Source organism: Ambystoma mexicanum, chromosome 3p, assembly GCF_040938575.1.
Source record: "Ambystoma mexicanum isolate Mex_15411 chromosome 3p, UKY_AmexF1_1, whole genome shotgun sequence".
Taxonomy (NCBI): domain Eukaryota; kingdom Metazoa; phylum Chordata; class Amphibia; order Caudata; family Ambystomatidae; genus Ambystoma; species Ambystoma mexicanum.
Window position 1 is genome coordinate 41,204,553 of NC_090925.1, and position 20,711 is coordinate 41,225,263.

Sequence of the window (20,711 nt, forward strand, 5' to 3'; positions counted from 1 at the left end):
ATGGTAAGGAAGATGTGACTTGTGACTTCAGGAGGGATGAGGTGATTTTCCAAGTCCATGAGGGCTGCCTTTCCCACCTGAAGCCTCCGGTCCAAATCAGCACTCTGACCAGGGACTTCTCCACCCAGCTGGAGGAGGCCGCGGAGATAGCCAAACCAGAAGTCTTCCCAGGCTTCAGGCAGATGGTGGAAGAGAGAGTCAACCTAGCTGATGCCTGTGTGACTCTGGAACAAAAGCAAAAGTTGAAACAAGTTTTCTTGGATTTCCAAGATCTCTTTGCGGTAGACTCATATGACTGTGGTCGCACTGACATCCACACAACCACAATCCCCACGGACCCTGGCATGACTCCTGTGTTTGTGAAGCAATATCGCTTGCCTCTCCCATCAATGGAGTCCCTTACTGAAATAATTAAGAACCTTGAGTCCCGGGGAATAATCCGTCCAGTCCACAGCACCTTCAATAATCCGGTGCTGGGAATATTGAAGCCGAACGGCCAGTGGAGACTCTGCGCCGACCTTAGGGAGCTCAACAAACGGGTCCATACTTCCCGATGGCCTCTGCCCTACATTGACCAAGGGCTGGCCCAGATTCAGGGGTCACAGGTATTCACTGCAATAGACCTGACCAATGGATACTGGACCGTGCCTGTCAGCAGGGAGGACCAATACAAACTGGCTTTTACCTTTGGGGGCCAGCAGTACACATGGACCCGGACTCCCTTCGGATACCTCAACTCCGGCAATGAATTCAACATTTTCCTACATAAGGCCATGCCCGACCTGGGTGCGAGGGGTAACCTGGCTTATGTAGATGATGTCCTCATCAAAAGCTCAACTGTTGAGGAACACATAGCGGAGATCCGTTATGTTCTGACACAGTTGAGGGCCGCCGGAGCAAAACTTTCCTTTCAGAAAGCACAGTGGTGTAGAACCCGTGTTAATTTCTTGGGGCATGAGATTACTCCTCAGGGTCTCTGTCCCCAGGAAAAGAAAGTGGAAGCACTTCAGAAACTGAAAGACCCCACAACTCTGCGAGAACTAAGGAGCCTCCTTGGACTGACTAATTACAGCAGAAAGTTCATTGAGGGCTACGCAGAGATCACCAGACCCCTGATTCATCTCCTGAAGGGGGGGGTCAAGTGGGAATGGGGTCCAGAACAATCCGAGGCAGTAAAACAACTCAAAAGAAGCCTCTCACAAGCGCCTTGCCTAGCTTACCCTGTCAGAAACAAGGAGTTCTTCCTGGAGACAGGGTTCTCTAATACGTGCTTGACGGCAGTATTATACCAAAAGCATGACAAGGTCAATAAAGTAATCTCCTATGCGAGCAAAACTTTATCCTCTGTGGAGGAAAAATTCAACGATTGTGAGAAGGCACTCCTGGCAACGGTGTGGGCATTGAAGAATTACCGTCCGTTTATCCAGGGGGAACACATTATAGTGGAGACTCCACACCAGCCTCTGCAATATCTCCAAAGTGACAGAATCCGGGCCGGAAATGTGAGTAATTCCCGAATTACTTCTTGGATTCTGTCAATGCAAGGCTTTCCTGTGGAGGTCAGATATGGCCAAAACAAGAAGAGTCCCCTCGCGCAAGGTCTGGCTGACTTGCATGATTGTGCCAGAGAAAACTGTCTCGAGGACGAAAGTCTAAAAATCAAGGACAACATGGAGGCATACCTTAATTCCCCACACAAAGTCTTTGAAGAGGACAAGTGTGGGGGAATGCCCACTGTGTATGTGGATGGATGCTCTTACCATGTTGACAACGACGGGGAGAAAGAACTGGTGGCTGGCGTAGGGAATGCATGGGTGAATGAGTCCCCAGAACCCTCCGCTGGATACAAAATTGGTCCCCAAAGTAGTCAGGTGGCAGAATTGATGGCTGTGCATCATGCCATCCTCACTGCTGTCCAGCATCAACTCCACGAACTGGTCATAATCACAGATTCGGATTATGTACGGAACGGGTTCGTGGAGCACCTGGTTAATTGGAAAACCAGAGGCATGTTATGTGCTAACAACAAACCCTTGAAACATGGGAAGTTGATCCAAAACATTGATGATCTGGTCACATCGAATGGGATGACCATCTACTGGAAAAAGATCAAGGGTCATTCCAAAGTAGAGGACCAGACAAAACTGGAAATGACTTAGCTGATCAGCTGGCCAAAACCGGGGCCATCCAAGGGGATCTAATTGAGATTGAGTCCCTGTTGGGGGAAATTCAGGTCACCGCTATCACTAGGTCCCAGACAAATGCTCACAACGACCTCTCAATTGCACAATGGAGTAAGGAGACCCCTGATGCTGATTTGATTACTGCTCAGAAGGGGGATCCAATAATTGGTAAATTTTACCAGCACCTTGAGGACCCTGAGAACTTTCCCCTGATGGATACCGATTACATTGGGAAAGAGGACCTAAGAGTGTTGATGAAATGTCCAAAAATGTTCCGGATCCAAGACGGTTTGCTGGTAAGGAAATCCAAAGCTGGCCACGATCAGTGGGTGGTTCCTACCTCATTCCGAAGCCTGATGTTAAGTCACGCCCATGATGCGGCTACTGCCGGTCATAGGGGGTTTCACACAACACTGGAAATCTTAAGAGAGGTTGCATACTGGCCACACATGGGCCAGGACCTCAACCAATATTTGAAGGGTTGTCTTGTGTGTGCACAATTTCAGCCAACATCCCTCACACACCGGGCACCTTTACAAAAGCGGGGGATGACACTGCCATGGTCAGATTTACAAATCGACTTTGTAGGCCCTGTGATTCGCTCGGCTAGGGGGAATAAGTACATGTTGACTGTGACATGCTTGTTTACCAAGTGGGTGGAATGTCTCCCAGCCCCAAACTGCAAGGCAGAAACTGCAGCTGCCTTGATGATTAACTACATCTTTTCCCGTTTTGGTCTACCTCAAAGGATTGAGTCAGACAGAGGTAGCCACTTCACCAATGAAGTAATGACAAAGATGTGGGAGATACTGGGGGTCAAAAGGAAGTTGCATATTGCTTACCGACCAGCTTCTTCTGGGGCAGTGGAGAGATATAACCGGACAATTGTGAGCATATTAAAGAAGTTTGTGGCAGATTTTGGGCCAAGTTGGGATATCCGATTACCTCTGGTCCTAATGGCTATCAGATCTACCCCTTCATCTGCAACCAAAATGTCACCATTTGAGTTGATGACTGGGCGCAAGATGGTGCTTCCTCAGCATTTGCTCTATAGGACCCAAGAGCAGACACTGATAAATGCCTCCACTACTCATGAGTATGTAGAGAATTTAAGGAAACACCTCCAACATGCTTTTGCTTATGCTCAGCGGAATCTAGAAAGATCAGCTGATAGCATGAAGACCCACTATGACCTGAAAACTTCCAGGAAGGAATATCAGGTGGGGGACCGGGTCTATCTATACAACTTCCAAAGGAACCAGGCCAAGCAGCGCAAATTTTTGCCTACATGGAAAGGACCCTTTGAGATCATCGACAAGATCTCACCTGTGGCCTACAAAATCCACATCCCCAAAGGCGGTTCGGCAGAGGGGGAAGACAAGTGGGTCCACATAAACCAGTTGAAATGTTGCCATCCCAGGCACACTCTGCAACAACTGGAGGAATCCTCTGGAATCCTAGCGGGTACTGTCTCAGACTAATTCAGTTCCAACCATAAAACATACCACATCTAGTCTCTAAAATATTGTGATTTGCATGAAACTGTCTCTTAGTTATACTGTTTTTATTTTTTCAAAATAAGAATGTAATGTTTCGTGATGATGAAATGCATATGCTGCCCCACTATCTCAACAGTGGTGGAAAAAGTCTATGAGTAGGTATTGCCGCTCTTCCTTTGTCGTCCTAGGAGAAAGAAAACCTGAAGACGGGCCAAGGAGGATGATCAGGAGACCGGGAACGAAGATCCAATGGGCCCAGTGGACCGCCCAATATTCCCATCAGGACCGGCGAGGAGAACCGATCGATCAGTACCGGATGGAGAAGAAGATGATGAACTGTGCCATCTACAGAGTAGGAAGAAGATTATGCGGACAGACCGGTGCGTGGGTCAAAACCCTTGGGCACGCGACTCCCCATCGACTCAAATTCAAAGTGCAGTAGCGTGGGGGGGCTTGTTGGGTGTCCTGACCCACGTTTAAGCTATCATGCCACAACATTTGGTGCTGTGGGCTTAGAAAATTCAAGATGGCGGAAAACCCACATGTGCGCCGAAATCCAGGAAAGCTGCGCAGTTTGTGCGCACACCGAAATGGTTGCCTCACTTGCCACCCACCAGTGCGAGAATGAAAGGCCGGGTTGCCATGAGGGAAATGGGTTGCCAAAGGAAAAACAGTAGCGCCGGTTAGCTTCAAAGCGCTTTAAAACCACCATTGGACTACCCACACAGTAGGCTGAAACCATTGGGAATGGCAATGCTGATTGCCAAAAGCAAACCCATAACTGTTGGGAATTCATTTTCTTAAATCCCAAAAATGGGTGCAGTACCAGTACTCACCACTATCCAAAAGTCGGCATTTTAAAACAACACCAGATTTTACTTTTTGCAAAACTGAATAAATGAACCCAAAACAGGCCAAAGAAAGACTTACTGAGAGGTGGATACAATCTAAAGTTATATTCTGAAGTGACTTGAAGGTTTATAACAAGACTGGCTGAGCTGTGATTTCAGCAGTTTAAGTTGCACTGGATTTAAAGACACTAAAATCGAAAATGTTAGATTAAATGAGTGACCTATGTTTGGTGTCACATGCCTTTGTAACTGTTGAAATGTCATAGTTTTGCACTTAGAATCAGCATTCTAGCTGCATGTGTAAAATTGCAAGTTAATTTAAAAAGCAACAAATAACATGACAGTAGCTGAAAGTCTGGCTTAAGGAACTTGATTCTGCCTGGCAACTACCCCCATCAGGAGTGAAACTTGAGTCACAGCAGTGTTCCCAGGCTATCTGCCTTTTGCTGGCAACACTAAGAATATACCATCTATCTGATAATTGAATTACCTGTGCTCTGCAGGAGACTGAACAATGCAACTCCCTTCACCCAGGCAGAGGGTTTATTGAGAGGATCATAAATGGCTTCCTCTTGAACAATGAGCCCTCTCTTGACTCAGGCAAAGGTTTTATTACAGCGGTCGTAAAATGTAGCTTCCTCCTGAAGGACAGGGGAGGGGCACTGCCTGTGAGAGCAAGCTGGCTTGGCAGAACTGGATAAACCAGTATTTCTACCTTGTGCTGAGAGGAAACCACACCCCTTTGGAGCCAGAACATAACTTTAAAAAGATGGATCATTCATAGAGCGGACATGTGAAAATTTTATAAATGATACCATAATTCTTGTGATTTTTCTGCCCACAGTTTAAGAGGTTTTTAGAACCGGTGGTATGTTAAGGGGGGTTTTAGCGGAAAAGTGGATATTACTCTAAATGTATGCATGTTAAAAATCTGAAACTTCATCAGTTAATGTCCATACTCCCTGCGCACATGTATGTAAAGTTGGGTCAATGTCAGAAATTGAAAAATCAGTTAAAAAGTCAATTATGTGCCATTTCTGAATGCAAGCTCTTAGAAACAGCAGATTTGGACAGAGACATGGCTAAATTCAGCCACACCATGTATATGTAATTTCAAGCAACTGTATAACTGTGAAATATGTCTTTTATTATCAAATATAGAATGTGTGCAATCTGACAGAGGAGTGTCCTATCTGCAAGCCATAAAATGACATCCCTCTGACTCACAGTTGCTTCGCCAATCAAGTGGGGAATGGAAATTTGACCAATGACAAGTGAGAGGGGCGAGTTTAGTTATGACCAACACACCCACCCACTTGCAGAACATATAAATGGACCACTGAAACTTAGGTAGAGACCTTCAATTCCATTTGCTGCAACGCACTCTGCCGGACCATACAACATCCAGAGATCCAGACTTCAAATTCATCAACCTCCAGAAAGCCAAACTAGAGACCAGACCAGAGAGAGAAAGCAGTGCTGTACCCAGAGAGAAAGCAGTGCTGTACCCAGAGAGAAAGCAGTGCTGTGCCCAGAGAGAGACCCGAGCCCAGTCCAAAACCCTGACCAGATCCGTGACGAGGCCCATTTAATTCAAGAATATAGTGTGAGTACCCAGCAGGACTGTGTAGAACCAAGCTTTTAGTTTAAATTCATCTAATTCAATCTATTTAACCTAAGTAGAACTGCCTGATAGCTCCAAATCTGTCACCTGTCATTTTAGCTGCAAAATCTGCCACTTGTCATTTTGAGCTTTTAAAATTTGCAAAACCAAAAACGACCTCTATTAAATCGGTCATAACTCTGTAACCGTTTGGGCTAGAGACTTGCAGTAACTTTCATTTGGAAGCTGAGATCCTAGGCTTTCATAGGACCCCAAAACTATAGAGATAGTCCTTGTGGTTCTCCTGTAATAGCGCTCGGCGCATCCGCGAATTTTACCGCGATTTGCAAATTTCTTCACGTGTAAAAATTGCTGCTGCTTGCCTTCCATTTGCCAGAAATTCGTTTAACCTGCTAACTATCCCTGCATCATTGCTAGTGTGAGCCGGGACTAATATTAACTAGATACCACTCACCCTGAACCTCTGAAAGGGAATTAAAAGTATTTTAGCATATTTTTCAATCCATTGCTAGCACATATCAAAGCATTTGGGCCTGTGTTTTCAAAACTCCTATCTGTTTTCTGTAAGCTTGCTGGGATTGAACTGAATCACATTTGATTGCATTTCTGAGAACTGTGTGCTTCCTTCCATTTCCTTGCATTGCATCAAGGGGGGGAGGGGATTGCCAGAGAAAAGTGATTACATTGTTTTGCTGAAATCGTATTGAGTATTTTCTATACTGCATTTCATTCATTCAACCTTGCATTTCCTTGAACCCTATAAAGCATTCTCTACCACATTATACTTCTGTACCTATTTACCAGTGTGCTAGTGCCAGATTCTCTGTTGTTAATCTTTATCATATCAGATTAAGTGTGATATTCAATTATTAATTTATTATAAAGTGTGATATATATATTTATATATTTTAATTTATCAAATAAACCTTTTAAACTTGCAAAACAGAACTACTTCTTGGCTCAGTGGGGTCAGGGGGATTCCAAGAGAGGGGTGTTATATAGGGGTAGTCATCCAGAACGCATGAACTGGACCTAAAGATATATCAATAAGGGTTTTCATTCAGTATTATAGACTAGGCGTTGACTTAGCTGTAGTGTTGAATTGAATCCTCTTACACTTGTAAGAAGGTGCTCCGAGACCCTCTGGGTGGGGCCAAAACTGAAAACAAATTCTAATAAAATTAAATAAAATAGCCTTCCCTCTGCCCACTTTACCACAAAAGGCAAAAGGATGTACCAGTTTACAAGCCTGCTCTTGGATCTGATAAATGGAACATGTGCTACCCACACCTGTCGCGTATCATCCTAGACAGATGTGGTGACACAATCACCTGAGTGACTGGCTGATAGAGATGACAGATTCACACCTGGATTGACATCCTCATAGACAGTACATTTCCACAGACAGCCTCACATGTGGAACCCAGTAAACATCACCTCCATACTGCATCTCAAAACACAGCTGCCTACCCTTCACACTAATACAACCATAATGCCCAGCATTCCAAACTCCCAAAAGCAAGTGATTACCTGGCAGCCATCTTGAATCAGCAGCAGGCATATAAACTCTGCCCAATCCCTGCACACTGTGTTTCAGAAGACGGAAGTACCTTTTATTTCATTTCAACCTGCAGGAAAGTCCCAGAGACTCACCTTGAATTGGCATTTTAAAACGTGAGGGTTTGTGGAAAATGAGTGTTTCTCTAGGATCATCTACCTTTTTCAATCCGGGCGAACCTGCAGAAAAGAAGAGTAGGCCAAGTTGGGTAAATGTTTAAAACACAGAAACTTTGATGCGTTCAATCCCGGACAGGTCACAAAGAGGCGTGAGTAAAAGGTCCTTTCAAAAATTGGTGATTTACGTTTTTAATGTAATCCTCCCTTTTAAGTTTTGACCCCCAGTTTCATGACTTGGCAAAACAAATATACAATATCTGTGAGGTCCTAGCAGATGTTTAAACATCATAATGAGAACTCCAAGAGGTAATGACAGAGCACATTTTATTAATCTGATCACTAGTAGTAAACTCAAACTTCCCATGAGAGGACTGCAAACAAACAAGAAATTATGAGATAATAGTGAGTAGGACCGTAAAGCACATTTAGGTTAAAGCTTTACTTGAGTGCCTAGGCTACGTCACACAAACAAATGTACTGTATGAGAATTGCAGAGGCAGTCACAGTTTCTGAATTTTGACTTCCGAAATCTTAAGACGTATTATTGGTTTTCAGTGACTCACAATGTAAACTCTTTCAATCATCATCTGTATTTCTTTGTCTCATCTGCTTCCCTGGAATTCCAGTCCTTCTCACTGTCTATCGAAGATGCTGAGAGTTAATTGGTCCACATAGGATTGTGTCTTATCACTACTTCTGAAATCGGGCATGGCAGGGCAACAGCGATCATGCCCACACCTGATCTTCTAAAATTCGGCCCAAATGATGAAATTAGAAGCCATATCACCCCTAATGTATGCATGCCATGCAGTGTGCCCAAAGGCTCCGCCCTGACTCTGATTTTGTGCAACATCCACCTTTAACAGTCAAAGGGCCTGATTACGAGTTGGGCTGAATGCAGTAAAAGTGACGGTAACAGAATTAGCCACTTTTACCATCGATGGAATTAGCACCAGCTGAATTGGCGCTTCAGAAACTATCGCTAGCATTTGGCGGAATTAGCTATGACGGTAATTCCACCGGCGGCAATACTGCTGAGATGCAAAATGCTATTTCCACCATATTACAAGTTAAAATACCTCCCAAATGCTGCTGAAAATGGGCAGTAATTGCACCAAAAGCTCAGTGCTGTTACATTCAAAAGGTGGAGGTAAATGCTATAGGTGATAAAAAATCAAGTCTCAGCTGCACCCAATCCGCTCTGCCCACACCTGATAAAAAAGACACTTTCAAACACCATGCTGCCACTAGCATTTGCAAACGGGGACATTGTTGTTATTGTTATTGTTATTTTGCATTTATATAGCGCCTTATATACCATTGGTATGGTCTGAAGGCGCTGGTAGGTTGAACGCCCTTGGTAACCGAAGTTCAGATCAGTAGAGAGAGTCAAAACGGTGCGTGTGGGCACCGGGTATGTGTGCAGCTCGTGCGGTATCCGTGTAATAGCTGCATTCTAGCGGTAGGTGTGCTGATTGAGAAGTCAGGAGTATGTGTTCGTTCTGGCAGGATTTATCCAGAGCGGAAGTGGTTGCGTTAGGCCTGAGGAGAACACCTGGCTGGGGGGATTCTTACCAGCAGTGGTTACTTAGAATGATGTGGAGTGAGCGGCGAGTGTTGGTATGAGAACAGTTATACCGAATGGTGTCATAGTATCACTGTGTTCTAGTTGAATGGTGATGTAAGGAGAGAGTAAACGTGGTGGTGGGATAAGATGGGTTATATATCCTTTCAGATATTCTTCTGCATTCCAAATCATACTACATACGTCGCATGCACCAGTCTGTTCCATGCACTCCTATCCACTCCATGCATCCCGGTCTGTTCCAGATATTTCAGTCCTGCATTAATGCGTTCCGGTTTACCGTGTGCGCTCGAGTTCGTTCCGTGCGCTCCGGATGCGTACTCCAGTCATTGTGGGTTAAATGCTCTTTAAGTGTTATCTGCGTTCCAAACCATACGTTATACGTTATGCAATACGCAATACAAGGCTCTACATTGAGGTGCAGAGGCAGGAACAGCACCACAGAGCACATGGAGCAGAGGTAGGAGGAGAGGCCAGGCAAGGTGAGTGTCCATTTCCGGGGCCAGACCCTTACCCTGGGCATTAAATGATGTCCAACTGATAACCCTGTATCGTCTGAACAGCAAGACCATTGCAGAGCTACTCCCCTGGATCCACAACGACATCCACAGCATGATCAACACCAGAACTGCCTTCCCCCTGCTGCTGAAGCTGGTGTGGGCCCTTCATGTTCTTGCAACGGGAACCTACCAGCACACTGTGGGCATGCTGCATGGCATATCTCAGCCCACATTTTCATTTGTGCTTGGCCAAGTGCTTGAAGCACTCCTGCGCCATGCATCCCAGCACATCTCCCAGCCCACCACCCTGGCACAGATAAATGCCACAAAGGCATATTTTCACTGAGCAGCCCACCTGCCCAACGTCACTGCCATTCTGGACTGCACCCATGTGGCGCTGTTGCCCCCCCCCCCAAGGCATCCAAAGAGGCATACCACAATAGGAAGCAGTAGCAATGAATGCCTAGGTCATCTGCGATGCTGACCTCATGGTCACACACTGCTGCGCCTGCTTTCCTGGTTCCACCCACAGCGCCATAGCCCTGCGGAACAGCACACTGCCTGCATACATGGAGAGCCACAGAGGCCAACGGACATGGATACTGGGTGGATACACATGATCTTTCAGCACAAGTGAAATGCAGTGTGAAGGGGGGGCATTATCACTGCTGATCAATGTTATGTTATGTTGATTTCTACCGTGCACCGCTACCACCCAAGGGCAGTCTCCAGGCGCTCAAGTGACTCTGAGGAGGGCAGGGTATGTTAGCAAGGATAGGATGATAGATTAGGTTCAGAACTGGCATCTGTGAGCATAGTTTTGCATGTGGAGTTGCTTCAGGAGGCTGGTGTGCTGTAACCGTATGGGTGGGACTCAGTTCCTCGGTTGTGTGCTAGGGTTTGTGTTAGGTGTGTGTGTTGTGTGATGTTAGGATGGATTGTGGTTGTGCACGCTGATTAGTTGTATCCATAAGGGGTCCAGAGTCGCGGATGGCTTTGTTGTACAGCTATCTATCTACTGTGTAGGTATGTCATTTTGTAGTAGATGGATTTATGGACTATGTACCCGGGTGTTCTAGGTTTGCATCCAGAATCTCCGAGAGATGGCTGGGTGCGAACATTAGATTGATTCTAGGTGTGTTTATGTGTACTGTGGTTAGCCCCTAGTCAAGTGTAGTGGCGTTGGTTATGTTGGAGGAGCAGGAAGAAGTGGGTTAGTAAGTCAGTTGGTTTGGTGAAGCCTCTGGTTGCCGCTTTACATGGGGAGAGGAACCCCTTATGAGATGAGGGACAACCTGACAGGGCGAACGTGGATTTCACCCAGCACTTTAGAACCTCAATCACGCTCTAACACCAGAGAGGGTAACTTAGTCCCCAAGTTTCCATCTCCACATGTAAGGTAGATCATTACACTTCACTACCTTATACTAAGATGACGAAGAGTAAGGACTACCTATGGGAATCCTATCTTAAAACTTGGATGAGGAAGATCATCAATGACTCAGTAAAGAACGATCATGTTGTGACTGAGATGAAGAACCGCAGAGTGCCGAAGAGCACCCCGTGGAACCAACAAGGGCCCGCTAGTCAATATGCACAATCTGTCAGTGTGAGCATTACAAAAAGGGAAGACGGACCAAATATTTCAGCGACTCCTGCCAGGAGGAAGCGCAAGAGGGCGACGCAAAGGAGAAGCAGAAACCGTGACGGTGAGCCAGGAGCTGGATGCTCCATAGCTGACTTAGAGTGGGAAAAAGGCCACTCACCGAACCGGTTGAGGACAGCACCCGGAGTCTGTGAAGCAGGAGAAGGGCGTGGAGCAAGAACCACACCGTCCAGGGAAACTGGAAACTAGCGGAGCAACCACACACAAACAGTCTGAGAAGGCTGGTAAGAGCCTCCGTTGAAGCGCAGATACCGCAGAGAGGACAAGACCCAAACGGACCAAGCCAAAACGTATGCAGGTGACCAAATGGGAACTCCTTCTCCTACTGGATCTGTCCGCCGCCTTTGACCTTGTCAACCATGATATTCTAGGCATGCACCTAAAAAGTGAAGCACACTTCCTTCCAGAAGCTATCGCTTGGGTGGCCTCATTTCTAAATGGAAGACTCATGAAGGTCTTCTCAGACACAGCCTCAGCATCCCCTTCTAACATCCACTGTGGCGTTCCTCAGGGCTCCTGCACCGCCCCCACACTCTACAATATATTTACCCTTCCACTCTTCAATGATCTCGACCATCGCAACATAGCGTACACCAACTAAACGGACGACACGAAGGTACTACTCCGACTAACTGGGACTTATGAAGAAGATGCGACAGCCCTAACCAGAATTTTCACAGCTATCCAAACCTGGATGTCTGCCAACGGCCTCTGCCTAAACGGGGACAAAACTGAGATCCTCATAGTAGGTACTAGTGAAACATTCAAACTCCCCCTGCATTATAAAAACTTCAACATCGATAATTCCATCATCACAGTCTCCAAGACTGTCAAAACCCTAGGTGTCCACCTGGATGCCTCATTATCCATGTCCCGCCAGGTCAACGCCATAGCCTCCTCCACAGCACTCACCACCAAGGTGATCAACGCAGTCAAGCCCTTTCTCTCCACCAAAAACTGCCTATCCATCGCCAGAGCCACAATAGGTACTAAACTGGACTACTGCAATGCCCTACTCCTGGGCACCTCTTCAAAAAACCTCAACAAACTCCAAGTCACCCAAAACAATGCCCTCAGGGCAGCCCTGAGCATTCCCAAAACAGAACACATCTCTCACAAGCAAGGAAAGAGGCCCATTGGCTACCGGTAAAGGAATGTATACTCTTTAAAGCCATGTCCATCACACACAGATGCCTTACATCAGATGCCCCACCCTACCTCCCAGAAAGAATCACCCTCAACTCCTCTAACTGACCCACTAGAGCCCACCACGCCAACCGGATCTATGCTCCTACGTTCAAAAGAACTAAAGCCGGAGGGTCTAGCTTGAAATACCTCGCACCCAAAAATTGAAATGCCCTGCCAAAAATCATACACCACCTTCCGCAAAAACCTAAAAACCTTTTTGTTCTGCAAATGTTTAAAACCAGCCTGAATAGTTACGCTATTGCACTGTAACCATAGCAAAGCATAATATTTGACCCGCTCTGTCTCTTACTACTTGTCATTCTCAATGCTGCACTCAATGTGTGTAATCTTGTTATACTACTGCAACCGACTAAGTTACATCTTACCTATGTTAAGTTCAAGCTCGCTGTAACAGCGCCACGATGCCTCAGGCCCGTTTTGTATGCTTTATAAATGCAAATAAATAAAAAATAAAAAGGGGAGCTAAGAAGAAGTTGGCAAGCAGAAAGGCTTACAGAAAGCCAATAAAGGACAGTGTGGGACACAAAGAGCCATAGAAGTCGCAAATCACCAGCAGAGGGGATAGATAGTACCTGGTAGGATAATGAACGAGGTAGCCCAAGAAGTAAGAGAAGATACATCCCTCTTCTTCATTGCAGTCTGCCAACCGGGGTTTGGTACCCATGCCTAAAGAAGCTAAGAAGAAAGCCAGGGGAAAGGGAGTCATTTCCTCCTGACATCGAGAAGCAGAAGGAACCAGGGGGAGGGAGCCATCCCCTCTGGTGTTATTGGACACTGTGAAGAAAGACAGGGGAAAGGGAGCAATGTCCTCATGGCAGTGGGAAGTGGAAGGAACCAGGGGGCGGGAGTCATCCCCACTGGTGTTGCTGCACACTAAGAAGAAAGCCAGGGGAAAGGGATACATTTCCTCCTGGCATTGCAAAGCAGTTTAACCAGTGGATGGGAAGGCATTCCCTCTGGGACTGTGGGACACTGAAACAAGACAAGAAAGATATGCCTCTTGCAGAGGAAGGGAGCCATTCCGAATGGCATATTTTCAAGAAACCTTTGAATCCTCTGTCCAGAATAAGGGAGTCATTCTTCTAGACGCAACAGAGACTTTATCCTTAGTTTTCTACAAGTGGAAGGGAAAGAAGTCCGATTTTTCATGATGGTGGACATTCATTATTTGGGACATTCTGACACTCTCCTTAGTTATTTGAGGCAGGGCAACCCCTCTAAGTATGTAAGTTTTCCCTTTTCTTTTTAATCCAATAAATGTTTATAGCAACAACTATGCCAACTTTGTGTCAGTCTCGTACTTCTACACCCTTTGGTCACCCACAAGTTATGAACATAGGGTCTCCTACCTGTCGTTCTCAAGGCCCCTCACAAGAGTTCATGAAAAGATACTCTGCTCACCTCCATAAGCGCTTGCTGACCTCCAAACATTAAGTCTGATGCTGGACATTGCAAGGGTGTAGAAGGAGGAGACAGACACACGGTTGACCTGATGACTGCTATAGACTTTTATTAGTCAAGAAAATAAAAAGAAAACCTAACTTTCCCTAACTCTATAAAGGGTTTCTCTGCCTTAACTAAAATACTACGGGTGCCGTCAGAATTTCTTTGTAAATTAATAGTCCACCATCCTGTGTCAAAAGACCTGCTTCTGTCCCTTTTACTTAGAACTAAACTCAAGGTTGTGCCAATGTTATTGGTCCAATAGAATGACTATTTCCCCGGTCTTTCTTTCGCTTAGTTTCACAGTTCAACACCACCAGGGGAAATTGCTCCCTTCCCTGGTCTTTGACAAACAAAAATATCAAATTGTCATGAGGTTACCAGACCCTGGCTTCCCTTCTTTCACAATGAATAAGTGGTGCACTCTCCTGCCAGGTACTGCCACGAGGAAGATGACGCATAATCTTCTTTTCTTGCGGATGCGGATCCCAGACCTATATCTCCCTACTGCTCTGATTTGGCAGACCTGATTTACTTTCCTGCCAGAAAATTGTGTATTGTATTCAGAACAGAGCTTAGCTACTGAAAATAACTTCCTTAATTGGAACTTTGATTTAGAAAATCCTGCTTTAATCCTGGGGAAGGTAATCCGACCCTGGTTACAAAGTTTATGTTTGAATATAATTGTTTTGTTGAACCTGAATGGCCATAGGATACCTCTTTGAGTTTGTTGTATGTATAAGTGTGAGGGACAGATTCCTTTTATTAGAGTGTTTTCCTATAGTGTTAGTTTGATAGGGAGCAAAATGCTTGTTAGGTTAGGGAAAGCGAGGCGTTTATCACACCCTTATTATTTAATAAAATGGCTACTTGTGAAAAACCTTTATCTACTTGTCCGCCTCACATTTCTGACCCCTTACAATAGCCAAACAAAACTTTTAGGAGATCAATCAAGTTGGTGAGTTACAATTGCACTGCGACAAATTGGTCCACATAAGTCCATTTCCATTGTGTCAGAGTCAGACAATGTAGTACAATGTTATAAATTTGACCTTCAAAAGGTGGCAAGTCAACTCATTCAGAGATTCTAAAGGCAAGCCAATATAGTCAAAGTAACTACGGGACATCAAAAAGGCTAGACCTCTCATCCGGGTTATACATACAAAAGCACACCGAAAAGTTTGTCTGCATAGTGCAGGCAATGCACTTGCTGATCAGTCTGCAAGATAGCGGACCATACAAAAGATGGTAGCAGCGTTCACACACTTGTGCACATATATAGATGAGGGAGTAAAAGCATGTTGTGACGAATCTCGAGATGTCGTCACTTCTCACCAAGGGGGAGTCCCTGCCCATGAAGCCAGGGTGGTAAGGGCCACTACCCAATAGTCTCTGTGGGGGTGGTACACAGCTGGAGAATCTCCTGAGGTGAACTCCTGCTCTAGGGAAAAGGATGACCATCTAGGGAGAACATGGTACAACTCCCCTCAGCCAACACCCTACAAACCCCCTACTCTGTATGCCCCAATACCTTACCCTTCCTACCTACCTTCCATGTAGCTCTGCAAACCTGAAGATTTAACAACTACTGATAGTAGAACCAGTTATTACTGCAGTGCCTGAAAGACAGAAGAAACTGGGATGAGGTTGCTCACAAGAAGCATATGGAATACTCTGGTGTCATTAACAACAGGGACTGACGTTACGCAAGGACAGGACAAGCCCTATAATAAGGAAACTGAAGGTGGACTTAGCGTCTTGTGCCGCAGAAGTCAGGAGTCCGTGACAGCTGCCTGGGAGATTCAAATCGGGTGAAGGAGAGAGGGCGAGATGTTGTTGAAGTTAAACAGTAGAGGAGCCAGCAGTAGGCTGACTCCTACCGGGATTGCCAAAGGAGTAGCAGTCCCACTCCTGTGGTGACGTGGACCATCGGGTCCAGTCAAGCATTGTTCCAGAGAAGGCAAGAGGGCGAGACGTCACATAAACAGCAGAGGAGCCGGCAGGAGACCGACTCCTACCTGGATTGCCAAAGGAGTAGCAGTCTCATACCGGTGGTGACGTGGACCATTGGGGCCAGTAACAGCACCAAAACTGTTCAAAGTTGGGAGGGGCTCAAGGAGCCACTGGAGCGGGCTAGTTGAAATAGAAGAGGATCAGGGAGGCTGGTGTGAAGAACTACAAACCCGGGAAGAGCCGGTGGCGCATCCAATATGGAAATCAGGTAACTAGGAACACAGGAAACCCGGCTAGGTGTGGTGGAGAGCGAAGCATAGCTTCAGGTATAAACTCCCTCATGCCAGTGGGAACAGAGATATCACTGACCACCTGAGAAGGGTCTGAGAACCGAACACAAACCCAGAGAGTCAGAGCAAGTCTTTCTCGTGCTGGGGGTCAAGTAAAGCCAGCTAGCCAGTCCACTTGTGGGTTAGCTGCGTTGATTTCTCTGGATGAGAGCATAATTTATGTTTTTCACAGTTTCAGTTTGAGGTGGTTAGTTGTCATCCAGTTGTAGATGTTTGTGAGGCAGTTCTTCTGTTCCTGGGTCTTGGTTGTCTTCACAATCAGTTGTGTGTCGTCTGTGTAGTTGTAGGTGGTTAGTCCGTGGGTTCAAATGATTTTCATCAGGGGGCACATGTAGATGTTGAAGAGCAGGGGCGAGAGGCTGGATCCATGTGGAACTAGGCAGGAGATATTTTTGGTGTTTGAGATTAACGGTGGTAAGTAGGTTCTTTCGGTTTGTGAGGGATGAGGTAAGCCACCTTAGTGCGTATTCATGTATGCCACATTCCATCAGTCTTTTTATTAGTGTTGCATGGCTAATTGTGTTGAAGGCCACAGATAGGTCCAATAGTATGAGGGCCAATTGAGCATTGTTATCTGCATTTATCTTCATGTCATCCCATATTGATAGGAGCACTGACTATGCTCCTCTATTCAGTATGAAGCCAACCTGTTACTGGTTGAGTATTCCATTTGTTTCAACTTATTTAAGTAGGATCTTGTACATATGGTTCCCCAGGATCTTTGCTGGGTAGGGCAAGTTGGATATCAGTCTGTAGTTGCTTGGGTCTTCTGCACTTCCAGATTCCTTTTTTACAAGTGGTTTGATGTATCCTGATTTGAAGGCGGTTGGTAAGATTCCTTTTTTGAGTGCTAGGTTCATTTGGTTCTGGAGGTGTGTCGCTGGGGTTCTGTGGCTGTAAAGTCGTTTAACATGCAGAACCTGGCCTCTCACCACGCACATGACATCCAGCAACCCGCAGGACTAGGCCCTGCAGGACAATGCAGTAGTATGTCAATAATGCACATTGCCCCAGCAAGTAAGGAATATGCAAACAGAGGACCACATGAACCAAAATGCAGAGATAACACATACCTACACAGCCACAGTTCAACTCTGCACAATGACAATGCAACACTGCGAGACAGGGATGCTAAGTAATCTGCAAACCGTGTATGTGAAGTCAGAACATAAGCAATGCAGAAACTGCAAGCATGCACAAGAACCAATCAATCACCCATCAGGGCACATGCATGATAGCAGTGCACAGACAACATGCACATTGCAAATCCGATCACAGGCCATACATCTCACAAATATATATATGGCCATATGTCTCACAAATGATGTGTGTGAGCTGTGCACTTCCAGGTGACTCTGGTTGCCCCCAGCTCCCATGGCTGACGACACCTGTGCACAACCCACGTACACCACAGAGGCGGCCTACAATGAGACACACCTTAGTACCAGGCTGTGCATAGAGCAGACAGTTGACAGTTGACCTGCTGAAGGGACACTTCCGTGTGTCTCCACCATACCGGTGGGGCCCTGATGTACAGACCAGAGAAGGCTGGTCAAATATGTGTCTGACACAGGCGAAATGTCCCCCTTTCCCCTGATGAGGACATGCCTGACTGGAATCTCTGCAGATGAAGCGCTGTCCCACAGTGAGTGTGAGGAAGGCAGGGATAGATGTCTGGTGCAGCATGAACACATTTTCACATGCTGCTCACTTTTGTATAGAACCACATTTTGAAAATATCACCTTCACACAAAATGATTGCCCTTGCATTTTTTCAGGTGAACTTGTGTTTTATTGTGAACTGTGCAAAATATCCATCCCCAACACTCATATCCACCCACATCCACATCCTCAATATCTGTATCCACAGACCTCCCCATCACCAACACCCATATCCACCCATCTCCCTTGTGCCCAGTGAAAAGGTGTTGAGATAATATGAGTCAATTTTCTGGCCTCTTGGCCTTGCCAGCCTGCTTGGGCAGTGTACAGGCCACATTGCGCAAGGAGAAGTACTGTGGGCTCCCAGCTAATTACCCCTCTGTGGGGGTGACTGAGGACGAACGCTCAGACTCCTGGGCACGGAGATGTTGCAGGGTGAGGAGCATGCTGGCGTGCATAGATTTGGCAAACGCTGAAATGCCTTTAGGTGACCTCCTCACACTCTGGGCCACAGCTACGTTTGCAGCAGTCACCATTGACTATTGGCGGCACTGGTGGTTCAATCATCTGGCTATTCGCCTTAAGGAGCTCTGTACAGAGTTCCTTAAGGCCTGTAGATGCTGCACCTGCATCTTCACCATGTGCTCGATGTTCATCTAGCGATGCTCCCTGGTGTCCAGCCACGCCCATATGGCATTTATTGAATGCTGTGGCACAGCCTGTGGGCTATGGAAAGGGCCAGGCTGAAGCAGGAAGAACTGAACCCAGTGTTATCCTCCCACGATGTACCACCCCCAGGGGGACTATTGGACTGTGGCCGCACCGCCATGGTCCCATGAGAAGGGTTCCACCCCATGGGAGAAGGGACGACATCCAAGGATTCGTCACAATGAGCTCATAGCGGCATGTCTTTTCATTAATGGCGTTTCATTTGTACCAACTATGTTGTACTTTAATCATGGGTCACTAATAAGCAAGCAATCACTAAAATCAGAAAGATATAGAAAAGGTAATAGAATTAGTAAGTGGGGAATATAAAAGTTGCCATCAAGTTTTATGAAAGTGCCAAAATGAAAAAAGAGATACAAAACTAAGAAAAAAGACTCACTAATGGACCGATATGGAACCGGTTTGATGGTGAGCTGGTTGCACAGTAGTTTGCATGATTGTGATAATGTGATGTCAATGCAGGAGATTTGCATGATGGATTATGGCTACACCTCTTCGTCCACCATTAGGTCTGTTCTGGTTGAGCAAGATGAGACAACCAAAGGAGATATACATTTATGCCATCTAGGTTTCAGTGGCTATGAGGATGCAAAGGTTTTGGTCCAGGATGAATTGCGCAAGTCATTGGTTTGGATGTTGCCAGGTCTGGCGTTGACTATCCTGAGTTTAGAGATTCTGGGCCTCATTAGCAGTTGGGTGGTGATGGCAGCAGTAATTCTGAGGATGGAATTACAGTTGCCACCGTGGGCACCAGCGGAGTTACCGCTGCATTAAAAGGTGATGGGAGCGCGCACACACCCTCTGTGATAACGGTTACCACCGTAAATCAAGTTTGGATGGTAAATCTCCCAAGCATCAGTGTAATTACTGTTATCGCCAGTCAGCTTAGCAAAATTCCCCTGGTGGCGGCAATTCCGTATCTGCGGGAATGGGAAGTCTGGTGGCGGCCATCTATAAAAATCCAACCCTCCCTGAATCTCCCATTTCCTGTTGCCATCCATATACAGGAGTCCCAGGGAACATGACACAGGAAAGTGGTAAAGGCAAGTTGCTGGACATGAGGCTTTGCAAGGTGTAATTCTGTGAGGGTGCCCTTCAGGTGCTTGCAGATGAGGTGGTGGCTCATGCTGATAAGCTCTATGGCACCAGACACCGGAACGCCTCTGGCCAGAGGAAGCGTACCATCTGTGCCAGCATCGGTGACAGGGTTGCGGAAGTGGGCAGGGTCCCACTGGACAGCGAGGACTGCTTCCAGCGTTGTAATGACCGGAAGGCCAGGGTCTGTAGCCACATTTCTAAACACAGGTGTGAGTGCTGCCACAGGGAGTGGCACAATGGAGCCCGTTGTCCTGAACCTATGGGATGAGGAAACAGCAGCATCTTCCAGCAGAGGTGGGCGCAACAAACCAAGGTGATGCTGGTGAGTATGAGTGTTCCCTCTCCCATGAGAATGTACTGGCCAGAAGCTCATCCTCTGCATGTTTCCCCCAGGATAGACAGGCCTAATGGACAGGGGAACGGCCACTGCTACCACATGCGTGTGCAAGGAAAGGTGGGATACTGTGCAAATTCTCATGGACTGTAGGCGGAATGTGCATGTGAGGCCATGCAACCATGAGAAGCACCCATGTGTGCTGTGAACATCCAAGTCCACCCTCTGCGGTACCACATATACAAGCCTATTGCCAGTCCAACAGCCAATAAGACTATCCATGTGGCATGTACACGATCAGCAGACTCTACTCCCATCATGCATGAGCCGTTCTCAATGGCCTGTAGC

The 20,711-nt window shown here is 46.4% G+C and overlaps 1 protein-coding gene across 2 annotated transcripts in view; it reads right to left on the reverse strand.

The window, feature by feature from the left end:
• LOC138580115 (E3 ubiquitin-protein ligase TRIM39-like) overlaps nt 1-20,711 on the reverse strand; it is a 581,904-nt gene that overhangs the window by 332,519 nt on the left and 228,674 nt on the right. For both annotated transcript variants that reach the window (XM_069650391.1, XM_069650392.1), the window contains exon 6: nt 7,811-7,894. In XM_069650391.1, the coding sequence (XP_069506492.1) occupies nt 7,811-7,894 (84 nt within the window). The remainder of the gene's footprint in view (nt 1-7,810; nt 7,895-20,711) is intronic.